Genomic DNA, 19,256 nt, shown 5'->3' on the forward strand with positions numbered 1-19,256 from the left:
TTTGGTACAAAGTACTTTTTAGCAAGTCTTGTTTTCCCTTACAAAAAAAGTACTGTAGTAATCCAATGATACGTTTGATATTTATGGCACTGAAATTATGTGCTATGGTATTTATATGATACAGCAAAGTACTTCCAAAATACCATAGTACTACTGTTACATGTCCAAAATATGATGGTAGTACCAGGATGTTTTCCCTTCTGTTGTTGTTTTGTACAGTGATGGTAAGGTAATTCTGTGGTACCTTTTATTACTATGGTACTGAACTTCATATATCATGCTATTTGCATGCAACCTTACAATAATACAACACTTATACCCCCCAAACATGGTATTAAAAATGCCATGGTAGTACCAGTGTACTATTGCAGTGTTTATTAATGTTATGAATGTCTGATCTGGTGAAGACACCTCACGCTGCTCTCCTGAATGACTTTTTCTTTCCGTCAAAGGCTCAAATTCTAGTAAAGGTCTGTAAGAGTCCAATTCAACACAGTTTAATTCCCAACACTCAATCAAAATGTTCCGCTGTCCTGTAATCGGATAGCATCACATTTACAGTCATAGCGTCCTGCCCGATTGGTCCATTTCCACAACAGGAGGAGGTTTCAAAGGGCCAAATTGCTCTGGACATCATGTGCCAAGAGTCCCGCTACACACCCACGAGAGATCTCTCTGAGGACCAGCGGCTTCACGCTGAGATTCCCAGCAAATGTCCTTTCCGTCTTCCAGTTATCATCATCATCATCATCAAGGAGCACACTTTGTCGTCTTATCAGAGATGACGACGGCACCCCGGGCCACGAAATGATTGTGACTCCACGCAGAAAGACTAAAGCGCTGGAGAGAACCTGCTGTGAGGAAACGTCTGAAAGGCCTCCTCTAAATGTCTCTTTCAATCTCGATATATCCCTCTTTTTCCCCATTATACACCTCGCTACCCTCATGTCTGGAGATGACCTTGATTATGATCAGAAATATTAAAACGGACAAGAAAGATCTTCTGCCTAAAGCTGATGTAATTTAGATCTAACTCCTTAGAGGTGTGCAAGCTTTCGATATTAAAATACTTTGTCTTTATCCCAGTCCAACATGACAACTTAAAGTAAAACATTTGTAGTCTGACTTCTTTCACTCAGAAATAAATAAATACATAAATATAATAGGCCTATTTTGGATTACACAGTTTTAACACAAACTAATAACTTAATGTGATGTACATTTTAAACAGGTTTATTATTAAATATTTGCATATTTGATTTGATTTAAATAATACTATTTTCAAAACGCATTTATTCAAATTTCAAATAAATTGCATGTATTCAGATAAATAATATGAACATGGTTAAAATATGCTAGCTGTGGATCAATAATCAATAAGTCTCTTAAATATATGAGATTGAAACAAATTGGATTTATTGATGTTAAATATACACTAACTGGTCACTTTATTAAGTAAATCTTGCTAGCACTGAGTTAGAGCCTCTTTTGCCTTCAGAACTGCCTTAATTTTTCATGGCACAGATTCAACAAGATGCTGGAAACATTCCTCAGATATTTTGGTCCATATTGACATGACAGCATCACGCAGTTGCTTCAGATTTAACACACATCCATAATGGGATTCTCCTGTTTCATCCCAAAGCTGCTCTATTGGATTGAGATCTGGTGACTGTGAGGCCATCTGAGGTTAGTGAACTCATTGTCATGTTTGAGATGATTTGAGCTTTGTGACATGGCTTGTTATCCTGCTGGAAGTAGCCATCAGAAGATGGTACACTGTGGTCATAAAGGGATGGACATGGTCACAACTCAGGATCTTGAGTTGAATTCAAGATCCTGCTTCTTACTTACAAGGCACTTCATAATCTTGCACCCCAGTCCCTTACTCAACTTCTTCATGTTTACACTCCTTCACGTACTCTGAGATCTTCATCTTCAATTTAGCTTGTGGTACCTCGGATTCGACTGACTACCATGGGTGCCAGATCTTTTAGTTTTGCTGCCCCCCGCCTATGGAACTCCCTTCCCCTTGATGTTCGAAATAGCAGTTGTTTATTGACTTTTAAAACACGTCTTAAAACCTATCTTTTTATGCAGGCTTATTTATAACATGTTTTATTGAGTCTTGACTGCACTTTATCTGTATATGCAGAGTGTTCGTGTTGTGTTGTGTATTGATCTGTATTTTGCTTGTGAGGTGACCTTGGGTGTTGTGAAAGGCACCATTAAATAAAATGCATTATTATTTAGTTACTGTTGCTATGTCCGACAAGCCATGGCGCATTACAGAAAATACATCACGGAGCAAAGAGGACACTGACAACACGCCGACAGACAGGACAGAGCAAGTTACTTTAGATATGAAACAAAGTCTCAACTTCAACAAAACAAATACCGTTTTGTGGCTCTTTAATGTGTCGTGATCGCTGTAGCGCTCGTGATCCGATCATCTCTTCGTTCTAGTTCATTGATATGCATCAAATTAACATGAATGAACACTAAAAGAAATGTTGTTTCAACCACGGAAAGACGTCAGTACACACCGTTTTTCAAGTTCAAGTCCACCAAAGTTAATCTACTAACTCTCCTGACTGCATTGTCGGACAAAACGGCAGATTCGGCCATTTGATTGGTCAGATCGCCTGTCAATCAAACTCTGCTTGTCTTTTGAATAAGTAATTACTTCACGACCGCTAAAAAAAGTATGTTTTAGTATGACTGTAATTCGCACGTACTACATTCGCCATGTTGTCATTATCATGTGACCCAGCGCCAGTTGCATCGCGTCAGTCATTCACAAATCCTCTCCTGTGGCCTCATGGGATAGTAAAGCGTCCATCGTATGCACACTTCAGAATCTCACCAGAAGTAGTAGGTCATCTGGGTACTTTTTGTCTACTCTTTTATGAGTACTGTGAATATTTTTCTCTCCGTTTTGGCCTTCCGTCCGCATTGAGACAGAGTTTTAGGTCAATGAAAACGTAGCTTTTAGAAAACGCTCTCCAAAGCGAATACATTTGAAAACGCTGTCTTCGTATTGTAGTGTGGACTGTCAAAACGGAGGTATTTGAAAACAATAACGCATGTTTAGTCATGTGACGCATATTGTACCTATAGGTATTCATGTTTATACCGCTATTGTGCCTGTTATGTGCTGTGTATAAAATGTTACTTCGCACACTCTTCATATCACAGTCCAAAGAGGACACAAAATGTACTCGCAGTTGCTGTCCTGTGGCAAAGCATGACAGCAGTTGCGTTTTAGACCAAACATATAATGAAACGCGCCGCGAAGGACGCGAATCCGCCTCAATGACGCGAATTGAGTGTCTTGCGCGATACGCGAGAGTGGTGCTTTTGTGCATTCAGGCGTTTGGAGCGAATTCGCGTCTGACGCCCGAGTTGAACATTTTTAACTTTGGCGTCAATTCATGACGCCTTAACCAATCAGGAGCCTGCTTGCTGCGGTCACCTGGTAAAGTGACGTGATGAGAAACCTTGCATAATTTAAAAATACTACTATTGTGTCACAAAATGTAGTTTTCAGACTTTTTCATGAGAAAATGTACTTGTTTAAAGCTCAAATCTGTGGTTTAATTATAAAGAGAGCGCCTATTTAAAAAAATTATCTTGTGTTTTTGGAGTTGTGAGATCCAGGCGATCACCGGGCAATCCCCGCTCATAACCCCGGCGAGAGCAGCCTTTCCTCAGCCAGTCCTTCTGACGTTTGCCACTGGCTCTGATGTCCTGTAGTTGTGCATCTTGTGTAGATCTAACGGGCGATCTTTGGTGTCATGAATCTATAATTTGTTGTCTGCCAAATCGTTTTGACTGAGGGCAAAGATAAGTTTCATAACTTTATTTTTTAAGGATATTTAAATATACATGCAGTGAAGATAATGTAGGAGTTGACTGGACCACATTTGTGTGGCTATTAATGTTTAATATATATTTTTAATGAAAATGAAAAGAGGCAGAGTGGTGTTTTATGACATATGTCTCCTGGAGCGCCTTGAACACGCGTCTATTTCGCTTCAAACGCTCGATTTCTACGCGCGAATGGATTCAAAATGTTCACGCGTCAAACTAGACGCGGTAGACGCGAATTTGACGCTCTATTCACGTTTGGTGTGAACGCAGGATAATGGTGAGTGATTGCGACCTGGACGCATCAGTGAAAGGTGAGATATTTTGAAGGGCTGTAATGATTTGACCAAAAATAAAAATCTCGATTAATTAAACATTTTACCTCGATTACGATTAATAAACAATTATTTAATTAATCGTTGCTGCCATGTGATTGGCTGATTAGATATTTGCGTTAATGAGCAGTTGAATCAGTGTACCTAATAAAATGGCCATTGAGTGGCTGGTTACTGACTCTGAATTAAAACACATTCAGTTTATCAGTACTATTACATAAATCTTATTTAATCTATGTATGACTGACAAATATGCATCATATTATGCATATTGCATTTATTAGTTTGTTTGTTAAAACTGTGTAATCCGAATGGATGGACATTTTATATTTTATATATTTAAACATCTTTTGAGCAATCAAAACATTTTTAGGCTGGTTGATGATAAAACAGATGAAGAAATCCACCAGAACATCATACACTCTAAAAAATGCTGAGTTAAAAACAACCCAAGTTGGGTTGAATGGACAAACCCAGCAATTGGGTTGTTTTAACCAAGCGATTGGGTTGTTTTAACCCAGGAATTAGGTTGTTTTAAGCAAACATTTAACCCAACCGCTGGTTTAAAACAACCCATTCACTGGGTTAAAACAACCCAATTGCTGGGTTTGTCCATTTTCAACCCAATTTGGGTTGTTTTAACCCAGCATTTTTTTAGAGTGTACAGACAGGCTCGGATATCATTTGAAATTCAGGAATTTGAAGGTGAAAACACCTTGTACCACATGTTTCTCATAAGAAGATCACAACATGTCTTTTGTCTTGAAGCACATCCAGCAGGATGGGAAGAATCTCAATCTATTACAGCAGGCAGGACAGCACCATCAGGCTTCAGGATGGTAAAACAGCATTGATTTGGCCAGCGGGCGGAACAGGGATAGAATAAACACTGACGTGTTAAGGCTGAAAATGGATTTTTAAATATGTATTCATTGATTTCCTGGTCTCTAAGTGTTCCGCTGTGACGTGTTATTTTGCAAAACAGAAGGATATGAAAAGAAGCATAAACTAATTTGCCTTCAATCGTATTAATTAAGGCAAAACATTCAAGCGTGAGTCAGCGTTTGAGCCTTTACCGTCCTCCAAACTGAGAGTGATGACAATAATAATCAAATCAACACACAGACGCTTGCTTGTTCAGGGAACATCAGTACTTTTGGCTCTGATAGTGAGAGGGTGGAGTTTATTTAGCTGTACAAAAGAGGATTTTGTATGTTTGTAGCTTTTAAATCATTATTATGAACCACATAAATAGAGCGCAAATTATATTTGAATCATAGAAAGGACATGCAAATGCATTTACATTCATGCATTTGGCAGATGCTGGTCTCCAAAGCGACTTCTAGGTGTGCAGTTTATCAGAACATGCATTTTCTAGGATTCATATCCATGGCCTTGGTGTTGCTGGCGCTAGCAATGCCATAGGGTCACAGTTTAAATTCACAGCGAATGCATGAACTGAAAAAATGTAGAACCTGAATGGAATACAAATCATATAAATGTAGTGCAGCCGTGCTTCTTTTAACTAGTCTCCCGAAAACTGCATCATGGCTCCAACGAGTCTAGAGCGCAAATGCTAACATTCACTAACCACAGCTCCAATGTGTAGTCCAAGTTCTCCTTTCTGAAACATTTTCTGTCCAGAACACAGCTCATAAAACAGGCTGCTCTGAAATCCCATGACAGATTACAGTAATAGTTAATATGACGGATGACATTTCTAAAATAAACAGCTACATAAATTGCTGGTAATGTCAATGGGGATTGTGTGTCCTCCCTTCATGAGCATGCCAGCGCTAGCACATGCGCGTTCTGCTGGATGAAATGCGATTACAACACAAATAGTGTGATTAAAACCACAGTAGACATCTTTTACTGTGATTATGGTTAGGTTACTGTGAGCATAATCGCATTAGCAGTCACAGTTTTCTGTTTACACGAGCTCCAGCTCAATCACAGTACTGTGTTAATCACACTACATGGATTCATGTAAAAGTAGATGAAAAATTCTGTAATAAAAGGTGAATTGGATAACAATGTCTATCGGAAAGTCACCAGACATTGATGCAAAAAGTGAATAGCAATGAAGGTCCCAGCACCCTTTGACCACTGAATTTCTATGCCTTTTTTGTAACAATGTAAATGTCTTTACTGTCATCTGTGATCAAATTAATATGTCCTTGATTGCTTAATTGACTATATGCTGTAAAAAAATGAAGCATAAAAAGGCAATACAAATAAATAAATACAAATATAAAACCTGTCTGCCTTGCTGGCAGAGGCCATTTACACTAACTCCGCCCACTGACGTCTGATTGGGCCAGACAAAATATTAAAAAGACACTGCATTGTCAACAACAGCAATAGTGAAGGGGTGAGGTGCATGGCAGAAAGTTTTGATGCAAAATGACTCAAGTTCGAATCCACCGTCTTCAGGCGAGCTCGCTCTACTCCCTTTTTCCATCACATATCAGATCGGAAAGGCAGTTAGTTTCAATAAAAAAAAAATGAAAATATTCAAAAATTGGAAATAAAATGTCTAGCGTGTGTATAATAATAAAGTGTTAAATAATAAAGTGCCTAGAAATCTAGACGCATGTCATTTGCAGCCAGGGTTGTCTAGCAACTCTCCGTAGACTTGCTTTAAAAACCAAATTCTAATCAGGCCAATCACAGCGTGTATAGAGTCGGTGGGCGGGCTTAACATAATGACGGTAGAGTTGTGGTGGTTCCGCGTGAAATCCCTGCTAGAGCCCTGCATTTCTGCCCGAGCCCGACGGGCCCTGACTTTTTTACGCCCCTAGGGCCAGGCTTCGGGCCAATTTTCACGTCATACCTCAAACGCGGGCCGGTATAAAATATACATTGATTCTTATTAAAGCTACTGTATTAGTTTTTCAGTCAAGAACAGTGAGTGATTTTCTCTTTGTCTTTTGTTGTTATATTAACATTAAAGGGATAGTTCATTCAAAAAAAGAAAATTCTGTCATCGAGAAATGAATACAGGTTTGAAACAATATTAGAGTGAGTAAATAATGACATAATTTTAGAGGTGAACTGTCCCTTTAAGGACGGCGTGTTCACTATAGGCTGCGCTGCTGATGTCAATTTAAGACCTCCGTGTATCTAATAGACACACGCGATTTTACTTTCACTTTAGACATATCCAACTGTGTTTATGTTAACCGTGTGTGTATTTGACAGTATTAGCGCAGTTAGACGACTACTTAGTCCAGTGATCACGTGTTTGACAGGCGTTTAGTGCGCGCGCTCGGAAAAGCGCATGTTAAAACTGTGCATGCAAATGAACCGGCAAGGCTTTAAAACGCATGCAAATAATGAACTTTCGTGATTGTGAATAACTATAGTGTTCCGTGAGTATAACTCTACCACTAACGTGTGATGTGAATGTGTGTCGCGTTGTTCAGTATATTGGGATGGAGGAAAATTATAGAATTTGCAGAAAAATAATTAATTCAATGCAAAACCGAAAAACTGCAGTTCACAAGCGCGTATTGAACCGTGAATGCCGTACCGAACGGTTCAATATTATATTGAGAATTGTGGCATCCCTAGTAAATAGCATATGCCACTATTTGCAAATAGCCGCTGCCTTTTAAATATTACTAATAATACTAATAATATCACACACACACATAGACACACACATACACAATGTCCTTCACTTTATAGATCTGGAAACCAGAATTTGAAAATATTTCCATGACTGTCAGAACCCTGAGCCATTTTGAACAGCAAAAAAAAAAACATGTTAACAGGTTTCATGCACACAAAGCCATGAGGGGCGCTAACAATGTCTGCTCTGATCTGCTGGCCTGAGACATTAGCAACTCATGAAACAGGATCGTGTGGAACATCCAGGAGCTCGTTCGGTTGGTTCATTTGATGGTATTTTTCCTGGCGAGGCTCACCTGATTGATGTGCTTCAGTTTATCAATGACTTGATTGATCACCGGGTCGGCCTCCTTCACTTTGACTTCTGGGTTTTCTGCCTGGGCTTTAATCCCGTTGCCAACCACTCGCAGAGTGTAACTATAAAGACAAACAAGGATAAAGAATGAGAGACTGTTGTTCATGGTGAGTGGGTGTCGTGTCTTTGGATTCATTTCCAATTTCTCAGTGCAAAGGCGATTGAAGCTTTGCTGTTGGCTTGATGAGGAAGGCCTTACATGAACCAACTACATTTATCAGCATAGCAAAGAAAGAGGCGTAAAGAATCCCTGAAAAACCCACAAGAGCCTGAGACGGGACAAATAACTCAAGCCACACTAAAAAGCGATAGGACCTCAGGCTGAGAGACAGATTGGGGTTTATATGGGGCAGAATGGATGTGTGCTGTGATTGGCCGCAGATAAGACGCACTAGTGCAGAGAAAGCACTGCTGACAAATGACATGAAATATTACAATTCTTTATGGGTGAATTCGTTTTACACCAGTGCTAGAATCAGCCCATCCTATTGAGACTCACCTTGAGAAGGACACATAAAAAGTAAAGCCATTAAACAGTGTTGAAAATATATGAATGAATAGGAAAATGCACAGTGGGCACAGGCAATCAACTTTGTTTACAGGCAATAAAAAACATCTTTATGGAACTAAAACTCTTTCTTAAAGGAGGGGGTCTAATGCTATTTCATGCATTCTGACTTATTTACGCTGTTAAAAGGTTAGTTCACCCAAAAATGAAAATAATGTCATTTATTATTCACCCTCATGCCGTTCCACACACGTAAGACCTCATCTTCAGAACACAAATGAAGATATTTTTGTTTAGGCAGCAATGAAATGTACACTTTCAAGATCCATTAATGTACTAAAAACATATTTAAATATGAGTACAGTGGTTCAATATTAATATTATAAAGCGACAAGAATATTTTTTGTGCCGCAAAAAAGACTTATACAGTGATAATCGGTTTCAAAACACGGCTTCATGAAGCTTCATGAAGCGCCAAAGTCACGTGATTTCAGCAGTTTGGCGGTTTGACACGCGATCCAAATCATGATTTGCTGATTCGATACGCTCCAAAGCTTCATGAAGCAGTGTTTTGAAATCGGCTATCACTATATAAGTCGTTATTTTGTTTCTTTTGGCGCACGAAAAATATTCTCGTCACTTTATAATATTAATATTGAACCACTGTACTCGCATGAACTGATTTAAATATGTTTTTAGTACATTAATGGATCTTGAGAGTGTAAATTTCATTGTTGCCTATGCAGGCCTCACTGAGCCATCAGATTTCAAATATCTTCATTTGTGTTCTGAAGATGAACGGAGGTCTTACGGGTGTGGAACGGCATAAGGGTGAGTAATAAATGACATTATTTTCATTTTTGGAGGAACTAACCCTTTAAAGAGTTGATTCTCATGTTAAACATTGCCAAAATGTAAAAAAATGAGTTGGACATATGACAGTATTTCTGTGCCAAATACACTCCTTCCGGATTTGAACAAGTTTCTGAAAGTTTTTTTTGAGTATGACGTCAAAATGGGTTGAATTCCTTGTATGTCCTTGTCCACTTCTCCAAGAAGAGTGTGTGTGAGAGCGCGCCCATCAACGTACTTTGTCCGGGTAACGGGAGCTTTGTTTTTAGACCACGAAATCAACAATGTCACTAAAGAAGTGTGTTTCTGGTTGAGAGGGAAAGATAACCTTGTTCAGCTTCCCAAAGAATCCAGCCTTAAGGGTACAGTGGATGCAGTTTGTTTTTCCGGAGCAGCAACGGAGTTCGGCAAGTGTGTGTGTTTGTTCCCGGCCATGAGTCGTAACCGCAGGCGGTGAGTGAAACTGCATCAAATGTGTGTTTCGTTGGCAATTCTTTAGTTGTTTAATAAAATAATATATTATATTACATTCAATAATATTATAAAACAAAATCTATATAATAATAACAATAATACTAATAATAATTTAACCCTTAATCGTCCCTCAAGTAGGGTTTACGTTTGAGTCCCTTGGGGTCAGATAGACCCCAAACTTTTACAGAGCAATTGCATAAGGAAATATATTTTTTTTACATGGAAAACTATATATCATTTTTTTTTATTTACTTCTCAACTATACATTTATGCTGTGTTTTTGTGGGTATTTGGTAGTTGTTTACCTATTTACTGCACAAATACTTAACTATATCATAAATTGGCTCATTAAAAAATATTTTTTATGAAAAAATCACTTGAATGATGATCTTAAATAAATATAAATAGTTTTTGGACATTGCTCTATGTGTTAGGGATAGAATACCGCCATCTGTAGGTTTGTGGAAAAACTTTAGGAATTATAGTTAAAGAGAAAGAGTGCAATGACCACATTATCCACTAGGGGTCCATAGGGAAGTTATGCAAAAGTTAAGCTGCCTTTCATCTTTCTTTTATTTGCCCTTTTCCCTCTCTTTCTCATGATTGTTCCATGTTGCATTTGTGCTCTAGTATTTGTCCTTCATTTATGTATGAAATTTTTTCAGATTTATGCCAGTTTTGTTGATTTTATTTGCCAGTTTCTATAAAAATGCTCTCTGTTGCAGTCACACACATGTGTGTGTTTGTGCGTGTGTGTGCGTGTGTGTATGAGACAGAAAGTTCGTTCCACTTTGTGTTTATGCTCTAGGACCAGATCTTGATATAAATGTAGACATTTTCAGATTTATACTGGTTTTAGTTGATTTTCTTTTACAAACAAAGTAAAAAAAAAGCATTTTTTACATTTTCCCATTCATTGCCAAAATCTAAAAAATGCTCCAGACACCTGTGTGTGTGTGTGTGTGTGTGTGTGTGTGTGTGTGTGTGTGTGTGTGTGTGTGTGTGTGTGTGTGTGTGTGTGTGTGAGTGAACATGCTTGTTCCATATTGCGTTTGTGCTCTAGTATTAGTACTTCATTTATGTATGAAAATCTTTCAGATTTATGCCAGTTTTGTTGATTTTATTTGCCAATTTCAACAAAAATACTCTCTGTTGCAGTCACACACATGTGTGTGTGTACGTGTGTGTGTATGAGACAGAAAGTTCGTTCTACTTTGTGTTTATGCTCGAGGACCAGACATTGATATAAATGTAGAAATTTTCAGATAACTGGATTTAGTTTTTTTTTTTTTACCAAAAAAGTGAAAAAAATGTTTTTTTTACACTTTCCCATTCATTTTCAATGTGGGGTCAATCTGACCCAGAGGGACTTAAACGATACATTTTTTTTTACACACCTTTAGAACAACCAAATCAAGCCCAGATTTGTTGTGCATGTTTAGATAGATTATTTAGGAAAAGTCACAGAGTCTCATGGCCCTGAGATGAAGGGAACACTTTTTAAAAATGGAGGAAAAGTCCAGTGGGGTCAGCTGGACCCCAAGGGACGATTAAGGGTTAATAATGATAATAAATTATTTGTATTATTATTTATATATATACACCGATCAGTCATAACATGACCACCTTTCTAAAATTGTGTTGGTTCTCCTTTTGCTGCTATTCAAAACAGCCCTGACCTGTTGAGGCATGGACTCCACTAGACCCCTGAAGGTGTGCTGTGGTATCTGGCACCAATATGTTAGCAGCAGATTCTTTAAGTCCTGTAAGTTGTGGGGTGGGGCCTCCATGGATTGGACTTGTTTCTTCAACACATCCCACAAATGCTTGATTGGATTGAGATCTGGGGAATTTGGAGGCCAAGTCCACACCTCAAACTCATTTTTGCTTTGTGGCGGCGCATTATCTGCTGAAAGAGCCACAGCCACCAGGGAATACCGTTTCCATGACAGGGTGTACATGGTCTGCAACAATGCTTAGGTAGGTGGTACGTGTCAAAGTAACATCCACATGGATGGCAGGACCCAAGGTTTCCCAGCAGAACATTGCCCAAAGCATCACACTGTCTCCGCCGGCTTGTCTTCTTCCCATAGTGCACCTGGTGCCATGTGTTCCCCAGGTAAGCGACGCACAGACACTCGGCCATCCACGTGATGTAAAAGAAAACGAGATTTGTGTCCATGATAAAAAAAAAGTTTGGGTGGTTGGGGGTCGTTAAGTCCCTTATTTTGCCACACTGAAGGTGGCAACCCTAAAAACGACACTAACTAACAGCTTGCCATTGGCTTAACAAAATGAGTGCTGGAAGATTGGATAACAAATATAGTGTGCTTATAATATTTACAACTACTCAGAACACAACACACTACACGTTCGCTCCATTGACATGCAAATGCGTCAAATCACAAACACAAGCTTTTGCATTTCATTGCGTTCCAAAGTTCAAGTTTGGTGAACTCTGACCTGCGAATCATGTGAAGACGTCTGAACAATATACACTCACCAAAAGGATTATTAGGAACACCTGTTCAATTTCTCATTAATGCAATTATCTAATTAACCAATCACATGGCAGTTGCTTCAATAGAGACAGAGCATATTTAGGCCATGCCCACACCGGGGGGGAAAACAATCCAACGCTGTCCATTGACTTTGCATTGCGGGAGGCTGCCTCATTGTCATTTCGGACTTAAAACAAAAAACTGAACAATGTCTAAAAGCTGATATGTGACAAGGTGTACAGCAAACAAGCTAAAAAACACAGAAATACGTTTTTATAAGCTGTCGACCCCCAAAAAACGAGCGTTTAAGAAGATAAAAGTGGATACAGGCAATACAAAGTGAAGCTTCAGCAGGAAGAATGAGTCAATTTTGGGATCCTGACACTCAGTATGCCTCAATATGTCTATGTGTGCTGTAAACATTCTGTCACTGTTAAGTCAAATATCCTAATGTCCGTTTTATATATTATATTTACTGTCGCTGATTACGTTCCCCTCTAGTGGGTGTAGTTCTCAGTGTAATATGACACGCGCGCTCTGTCTCAATGGCCTGAATCCACTTTTTTGTCCTTAAACGCTCGTTTTTTGGGTCAACAACTTATAAAAACGTCTGGGTTTTTGCTTCTGGGTTTTGATTAGCTTGTTTGCTGTACACTTTGTCACATATCAGCTTTTATACATTGTTCAGTTTTTTGTTATAAGTCCGAAATGACAAGGAGGCAGCTTCCCGCAATGCAAAGTCAATGGAGACGGTTTGATTGTTTTCCCCCACGGTGGGCGTGGTCTTCAGATTATGACGCGTGCCGCTCTGTCTCTATGCATTTAGGGGGTGTGGTCCTGGTCAAGACAATCTCCTGAACTCCAAGCTGAATGTCAGAATGGGAAATAAAGGTGATTTAAGCAATTTTGAGCGTGGCATGGTTGTTGGTGCCAGACGGGCCGGTCTGAGTATTTCACAATCTGCTCAGTTACTGGGATTTTCACACACAACCATTTCTAGGGTTTACAAAGAATGGTGTGAAAAGGGAAAAACATCCAGTATGCGGCAGTCCTGTGGGCGAAAATGCCTTGTTGATCTAGAGGTCAGAGGAGAATGGGCCGACTGATTCAAGCTGATAGAAGAGCAACTTTGACTGAAATAACCACTCGTTACAACCGAGGTCTGCAGCAATGCATTTGTGAAGCCACAACACACACAACCTTGAGGCGGATGGGCTACAACAGCAGAAGACCCCACCGGGTACCACTCATCTCCACTACAAATAGGAAAAAGAGGCTACAATTTGCACGAGCTCACCAAAATTGGACAGTTGACGACAGAAAAAATGTTGCCTGGTCTGATGAGTCTCGATTTCTGTTGGGACATTAAGATGGTAGAGTCAGAATTTGGCCCTAGTCAAACTTGCTCAAATCCTCAGGCTTGCCCATTTAATCAGTTTTATTCACTTCATGATGCCTGATCTGTGTATATAGTATGTATTATGTGCAGATATTTATATATAGATAATAGTTTATAATATTTTGAATATTAACATAAATTTTCCTATCAGATGTCATTTTGAGCAGCTTTTATTGCAAATGCTTCTGATTGTAAAACCTAAACCGTTTACCAACTAAGATATACCATAGTAATACTACACTGGAGCATCATGTAAATGCTACTGCATGTGAATATGGTATCATTCAGTACAGCGGGTAATATCAAAGTACCGTGGAACCTGCTAGTACCTGTTTTGCAAACGAGTCAGATTAACACTACGGAAATAAAGGATACAAATAACATGGAAATATGACAAGTATAAAAAAGAAAAACGTGCTACTTATGTCACGCCGAGCCTGAAGTCTCACCCTCCCATCGTGCATGAGCATGTAGCTTCACCTCAGCGGTGTGTCTGAATGGAGGACGGGAGACAAAAAGCCCCTCACAACAGCACTGAGCTGTCTCCTCTGCTGCTTTGATTCCAGCTTAAGGCAGAAGAGGTGTGTTAGCTCAGGGCTGTCACTTAGCCATTCCAGCTCTTTCCACACACTCATCTGAATAACTTTCAAACCCGTGGCGGCGCTCGGAGAGAAAGACACGCACTTCAGTGGAATGCAAATGCTCCAGAAATACACCGTTAAGCCTCGCTGTGTGTTTTGTGCTCTTGAGACAAATTGATTTAAAGAGTTAAATCATACAGATAAAGCAACAGAAACTAAATACAGACGTCTCAATTTTTCGATATCAAAACGACTAGGGTTGCCACCCGTCCCGTGAAATACGGAATCGTCCTGTATTTACAAGGAAAATGACGCGATTTGTCAATATAAAGAAATTTCACAATAAGTAGAAGAGAAGCTCATTTGCGCGTGATTGTGTTTACTCGGCTTTGTTGCCATAGCGCCGGAGTCTCGAGAACATGCGCTGTACACTTGCGCGTTTTTTTAAAAACACGTCGAGCTAGGCTATATTAATCATACATAATAAATAATCCTGTCATATAAAGTTTATGACACTTAAAAGAAAATATTTAGATAAAAATGGGAAAAATAATAACATAATAATATAGTCATAATTTAAGTAAATTCATAAAATAATAAACATTTTTGAATTTCAGAATTGTCAAAAAAAGTGATTACTGGTTAAGAATGAAAAATTCTGTCATTATATTTACTCACCCTCAAGTTATTCCAAACATGTATACATTTATTTGTTATGTTGAACAAATATGAAGATTCATTCCTACTACGGAAGTCAATGGTGCCCCAAAGCAGCCTGGGTACAAACTTGTTTCAAAATATCTTTGTTTGTGTTCAGCAGAACATAGAAACTCATACAGGTTTGGAACATCATGAGGGAGAGTAAATGATGACAGAATTTTCATTTTTGGGTGAACTATCCCCTTTAAAGTGCAACAAATAGGCTACTAAAGAGTTCTTTAGAAGTCAATTAAATAATCAAATGTAAAATAATATAAAATGTGTTCTGTTGCAAGTTCACATACTTGATCTCATGTTTTCTTATGGTTTATTGTTGAGCTGTCAAGTTGTCATTGTTGCAACAATCAGTTCATGACTTATTCTTTATTTGTGTCCATGATAAAAAAAAAGGTTGGGTGGTTGGGGGTCGTTAAGTCCCTTATTTTGCCACACTGAAGGTGGCAACCCTAAAAACGACACTAACTAACAGCTTGTCATCGGCTTAACAAAATGAGTGCTGGAAGATTGGATAACAAATATAGTGTGCTTATAATATTTACAACTACTCAGAACACAACACACTACACGTTTCACTCCATTGACATGCAAATGTATCAAATCACAAACACAATCTTTTGCATTTCATTGCGTTCCAAAGTTCAAGTTTGGTGACTCTGACCTGCGAATTCACATCATGTGAAGACGTCTGACCAATATACGTCACAGCATGACCTTGGCTGAATTAAAAGAACAATATTTTTGCAGTAAACTTGAGTAGATTTTATATTTTTACATTGTGAATGTGTTTAGAATGTATTTGTTATAGTAAGGGCTGTTGAATGCTTGAATCTGATTGGTTGACGCACGGCTAAAGTAGTTCCAGGCAGGTCTTGACCGCATTACAGTTCCATATCACTTCGCCAAACGATTTCAGTGATTTCAAAGGTCCTTACAGCCGACAACTAGACTGGGTAAACCCAACCTGATCTGCCCACGATTTGATTTCGCCTTGCAACTCAGTCTGGAAACCTGTACATTCATTTCTACTGCTTCTGTTACACTTTTGCGGGAACCAATCAGAGACTGGCTTATTCACCTGGCACGTTATTGGCGGGTTTAACACGATGACGGATAGAGAAGTGATGGGTGGTTGCTCGTTGATCACGCCTCTTGTGGTCTGAATGGTTGAAGGACTATCCAATTGCGTACAGTCATTTGAACTATGCTCGTTGATCACACCTCTTGTGGTCTGATTGGTTGAAGGACTATCCAATTGCGTACAGAGTCATTTGAATTATGCTTGTCTATCACGCCTCTTGTGCAGTAGAAAATACAGAGCAGACTCCCCAGACCCATGTTCAATCTTAAATTGAGGTTGGCCTGGTGATAGCCAGACAAGCCGACAACAGCAGAAGAACCAATACCCACGACACTGAACAAACAAATAAATACAGCAAACAATAGGATAATTAGGCTCTATCTCCCGCAAACACACATACAGTATGGACACACACTCACACAGAAACATGTTGTCAGTGCTGCTCTGAAGATTTAGCAACTTAAAAGCTACATGCCATTTCTCACTAGCGATGTAATAGCAGAGCTGTTTTTGAATCAGATAAACTTACAGTTTCGGTATTTGTAGTGACGGCGCTGACAAAAACTGTTCAGAGACACACAGACTCTTTCTCTCTCTCTCTCTCTCTCTCTCTCTCTCTCTGTCTCTCTCTCACTGCATTAGTCTGCTATCAATGGCTCAAGCCTCTGTTACTACGTTTAAAATGGTGTTTTGGGATTAGCAACGGAGACTTGGGAATAGAGGAATAAGATTAGTCAGACACATATGAGTGTTTTAAAGTCCCCCTGTGGTGAAAATCAAGTGTTTAATGTTGTTTATGTGTCTATGTGATGTTTTTAATATGTTTTAAGTAGGGATGCACCGATACCACTTTTTTTCAGACCAAGTACAAGTACAAGTACTTATATTTGGGTACTTGCCGATACCGAGTACTGATATGAGTACTTAATACCATTACAGTTCTTCTAACAATGTTTTATTTTCATGGGATCTTTTTCACTTTCTGACTGTAACAAAGTAAATACACAAATTGATGCTGTTGCTGACATCTTAACATTCAACTTGGTGTTTTCCTAAACAAACATGGCACTGCTGCCCATTTGACATAGATGTAACCTGTGGACATTCAGTGGATTCCAGTACCACACAACATAGTAGCAGAACAACTGAATTGCATCCCTAGTTTTAAGTAAACCATGTGCAAATTCATAAGTCAACACCATTGCTGAGCCTTTTCTCTTTAAAACTGCAGTGAACCAAAAAACGCGGTTTGAAATCGCTGGTTGAAAACTACCTTGTAACCAATCACGTCACCGTGTGGGCGGGCTTTAGCATAACATTAACTACTGCAAAGCAGTGGAGTCTCAAGAGAAGCCAGGTTATCCTGGTATATTTTTTCTGTTGATACGAAAAATCAGGTAGATTTAGCAATATAGCGGGTGAATTATGTATATGATGTACGGTATATCACGATGTTATGATGAACTATATGCCTTTCTCCACTGATGTTCTTTAGTTGTTCAAAGCATTTCTAAGGATGCTGACTGATACTGGCAGACTGAGATGGTGAACGGGAACATGGTTTGTGTAACATTAGCAACACATTATTAGCTGTTTAATAACATATTCAAAAGGCTAATCATATTAATTACTGTTACGTGTCCGCCGTTGTAAAGAGCGATACCATTGTGTAGCGTTTACCTCAGTAAGTTGGCCGACTGTATTTCTGAGCTGGTGTGAGTGAGTGGAGGCGGGGCTAATTTGCATATTCATTAATCCGCATATACTAAATGAAGCAAGGGTGTAGTTACATTCAAGCTATTTTAAGGCACAAGGATTTTTTTTCAAAGGAAAAAACTTTGAAATATGTAATTTGGTGATCAAAGATGAGTTTTAAGGGACTACAGGGGGACTTTAAGGACAAAAACCTGACAAATGTCTTGAAATACATCATCTGAACAATGTTTTGAGGTGTGGTAACCGTAGCTGAATAATTGACTCCGGGCCGTTGAATTATTGAAAAATAATCCACACCCGAGGTATAACGGCCTCTGCATTACTACCTTGGGTGTGTATTCTTGTTCTAATAATTCAACGGCCCAAAGTCAATTATTCCTTACTTATATGTTGAATTCATATAAAAAAACGTTGCATGCTCAAAGTCTAGAGTAACCGCATAGCAACAAACTGAGCTGAAATCAGTGAAAATCATGCAAATAAATCTTTCAAAGTAATTTAAGTTCATGATGCAGTAAAACAAGTGGCCAAATAATAAAAACAAAGGCAATGAAGATGTAACACTTTTAAACGCCTGTCTAATGCTTTTAAAATCTCTCTCTCATTTCATAACAGTCAGCTGTGTCTGAATTGATTAATATTGAATCATCAACATGCATGTCACTTGCAAACATGCTGCTGTGCGCACTTCAAAAAAAATCCCCTCAAAAGAACAGCCATAAGCAGAGAGCGGATGTGCCACACTAAAAGCCGCTGCCGACATTTCACTAATATTTCATAACACGCTCACGGAACAGTCTCGCAGGGAGACACGCAGCCGAGGAACACGGAGCTGCTTTTTAAAAGGTGTCGGATGATAAAAACTCCCAACATGTGGAACACTTCTCCATACATGCACATGCCATCCACTCGGTTTTGCAAAGAGAAAATAGATCAGAGATATTATTTATCTTGCGTGGATTGACAGACAGCGTTCTGAGATGCAAACTCTCTCAATCACAGCGCTCTTCAATCACTCTTTTGGTGTGTGCAGATCGTTCAGCGCCCAGAGATAGATAATTTGAAGTTCTTCTCTTCATCCACAGCCTATGAATGATGGGATAGTGTGGGTGTGCATACATATGAGCAGGATTGTCTTTTTAAAGACATCAATCATAAAACTTTACACATTTACACTGCAGCGGCGCACAACGCCTCATTACGCATTTTACTGCTTAACAAACCACCCACC

General features: G+C 39.0%; 1 protein-coding gene across 1 annotated transcript in view; it reads right to left on the reverse strand.

Annotated features, from left to right (window-relative positions):
• gpc5a (glypican 5a) overlaps positions 1-19,256 on the reverse strand; it is a 296,070-nt gene that overhangs the window by 120,601 nt on the left and 156,213 nt on the right. The window contains exon 6 of the mRNA XM_079812367.1: positions 8,138-8,258. Within this exon, the coding sequence (XP_079668493.1) occupies positions 8,138-8,258 (121 nt within the window). The remainder of the gene's footprint in view (positions 1-8,137; positions 8,259-19,256) is intronic.

This window comes from Gobio gobio (genome assembly GCF_949357685.1).
Source record: "Gobio gobio genome assembly, chromosome: 3".
In the NCBI taxonomy this organism is placed as follows: Eukaryota; Metazoa; Chordata; class Actinopteri; order Cypriniformes; family Gobionidae; genus Gobio; species Gobio gobio.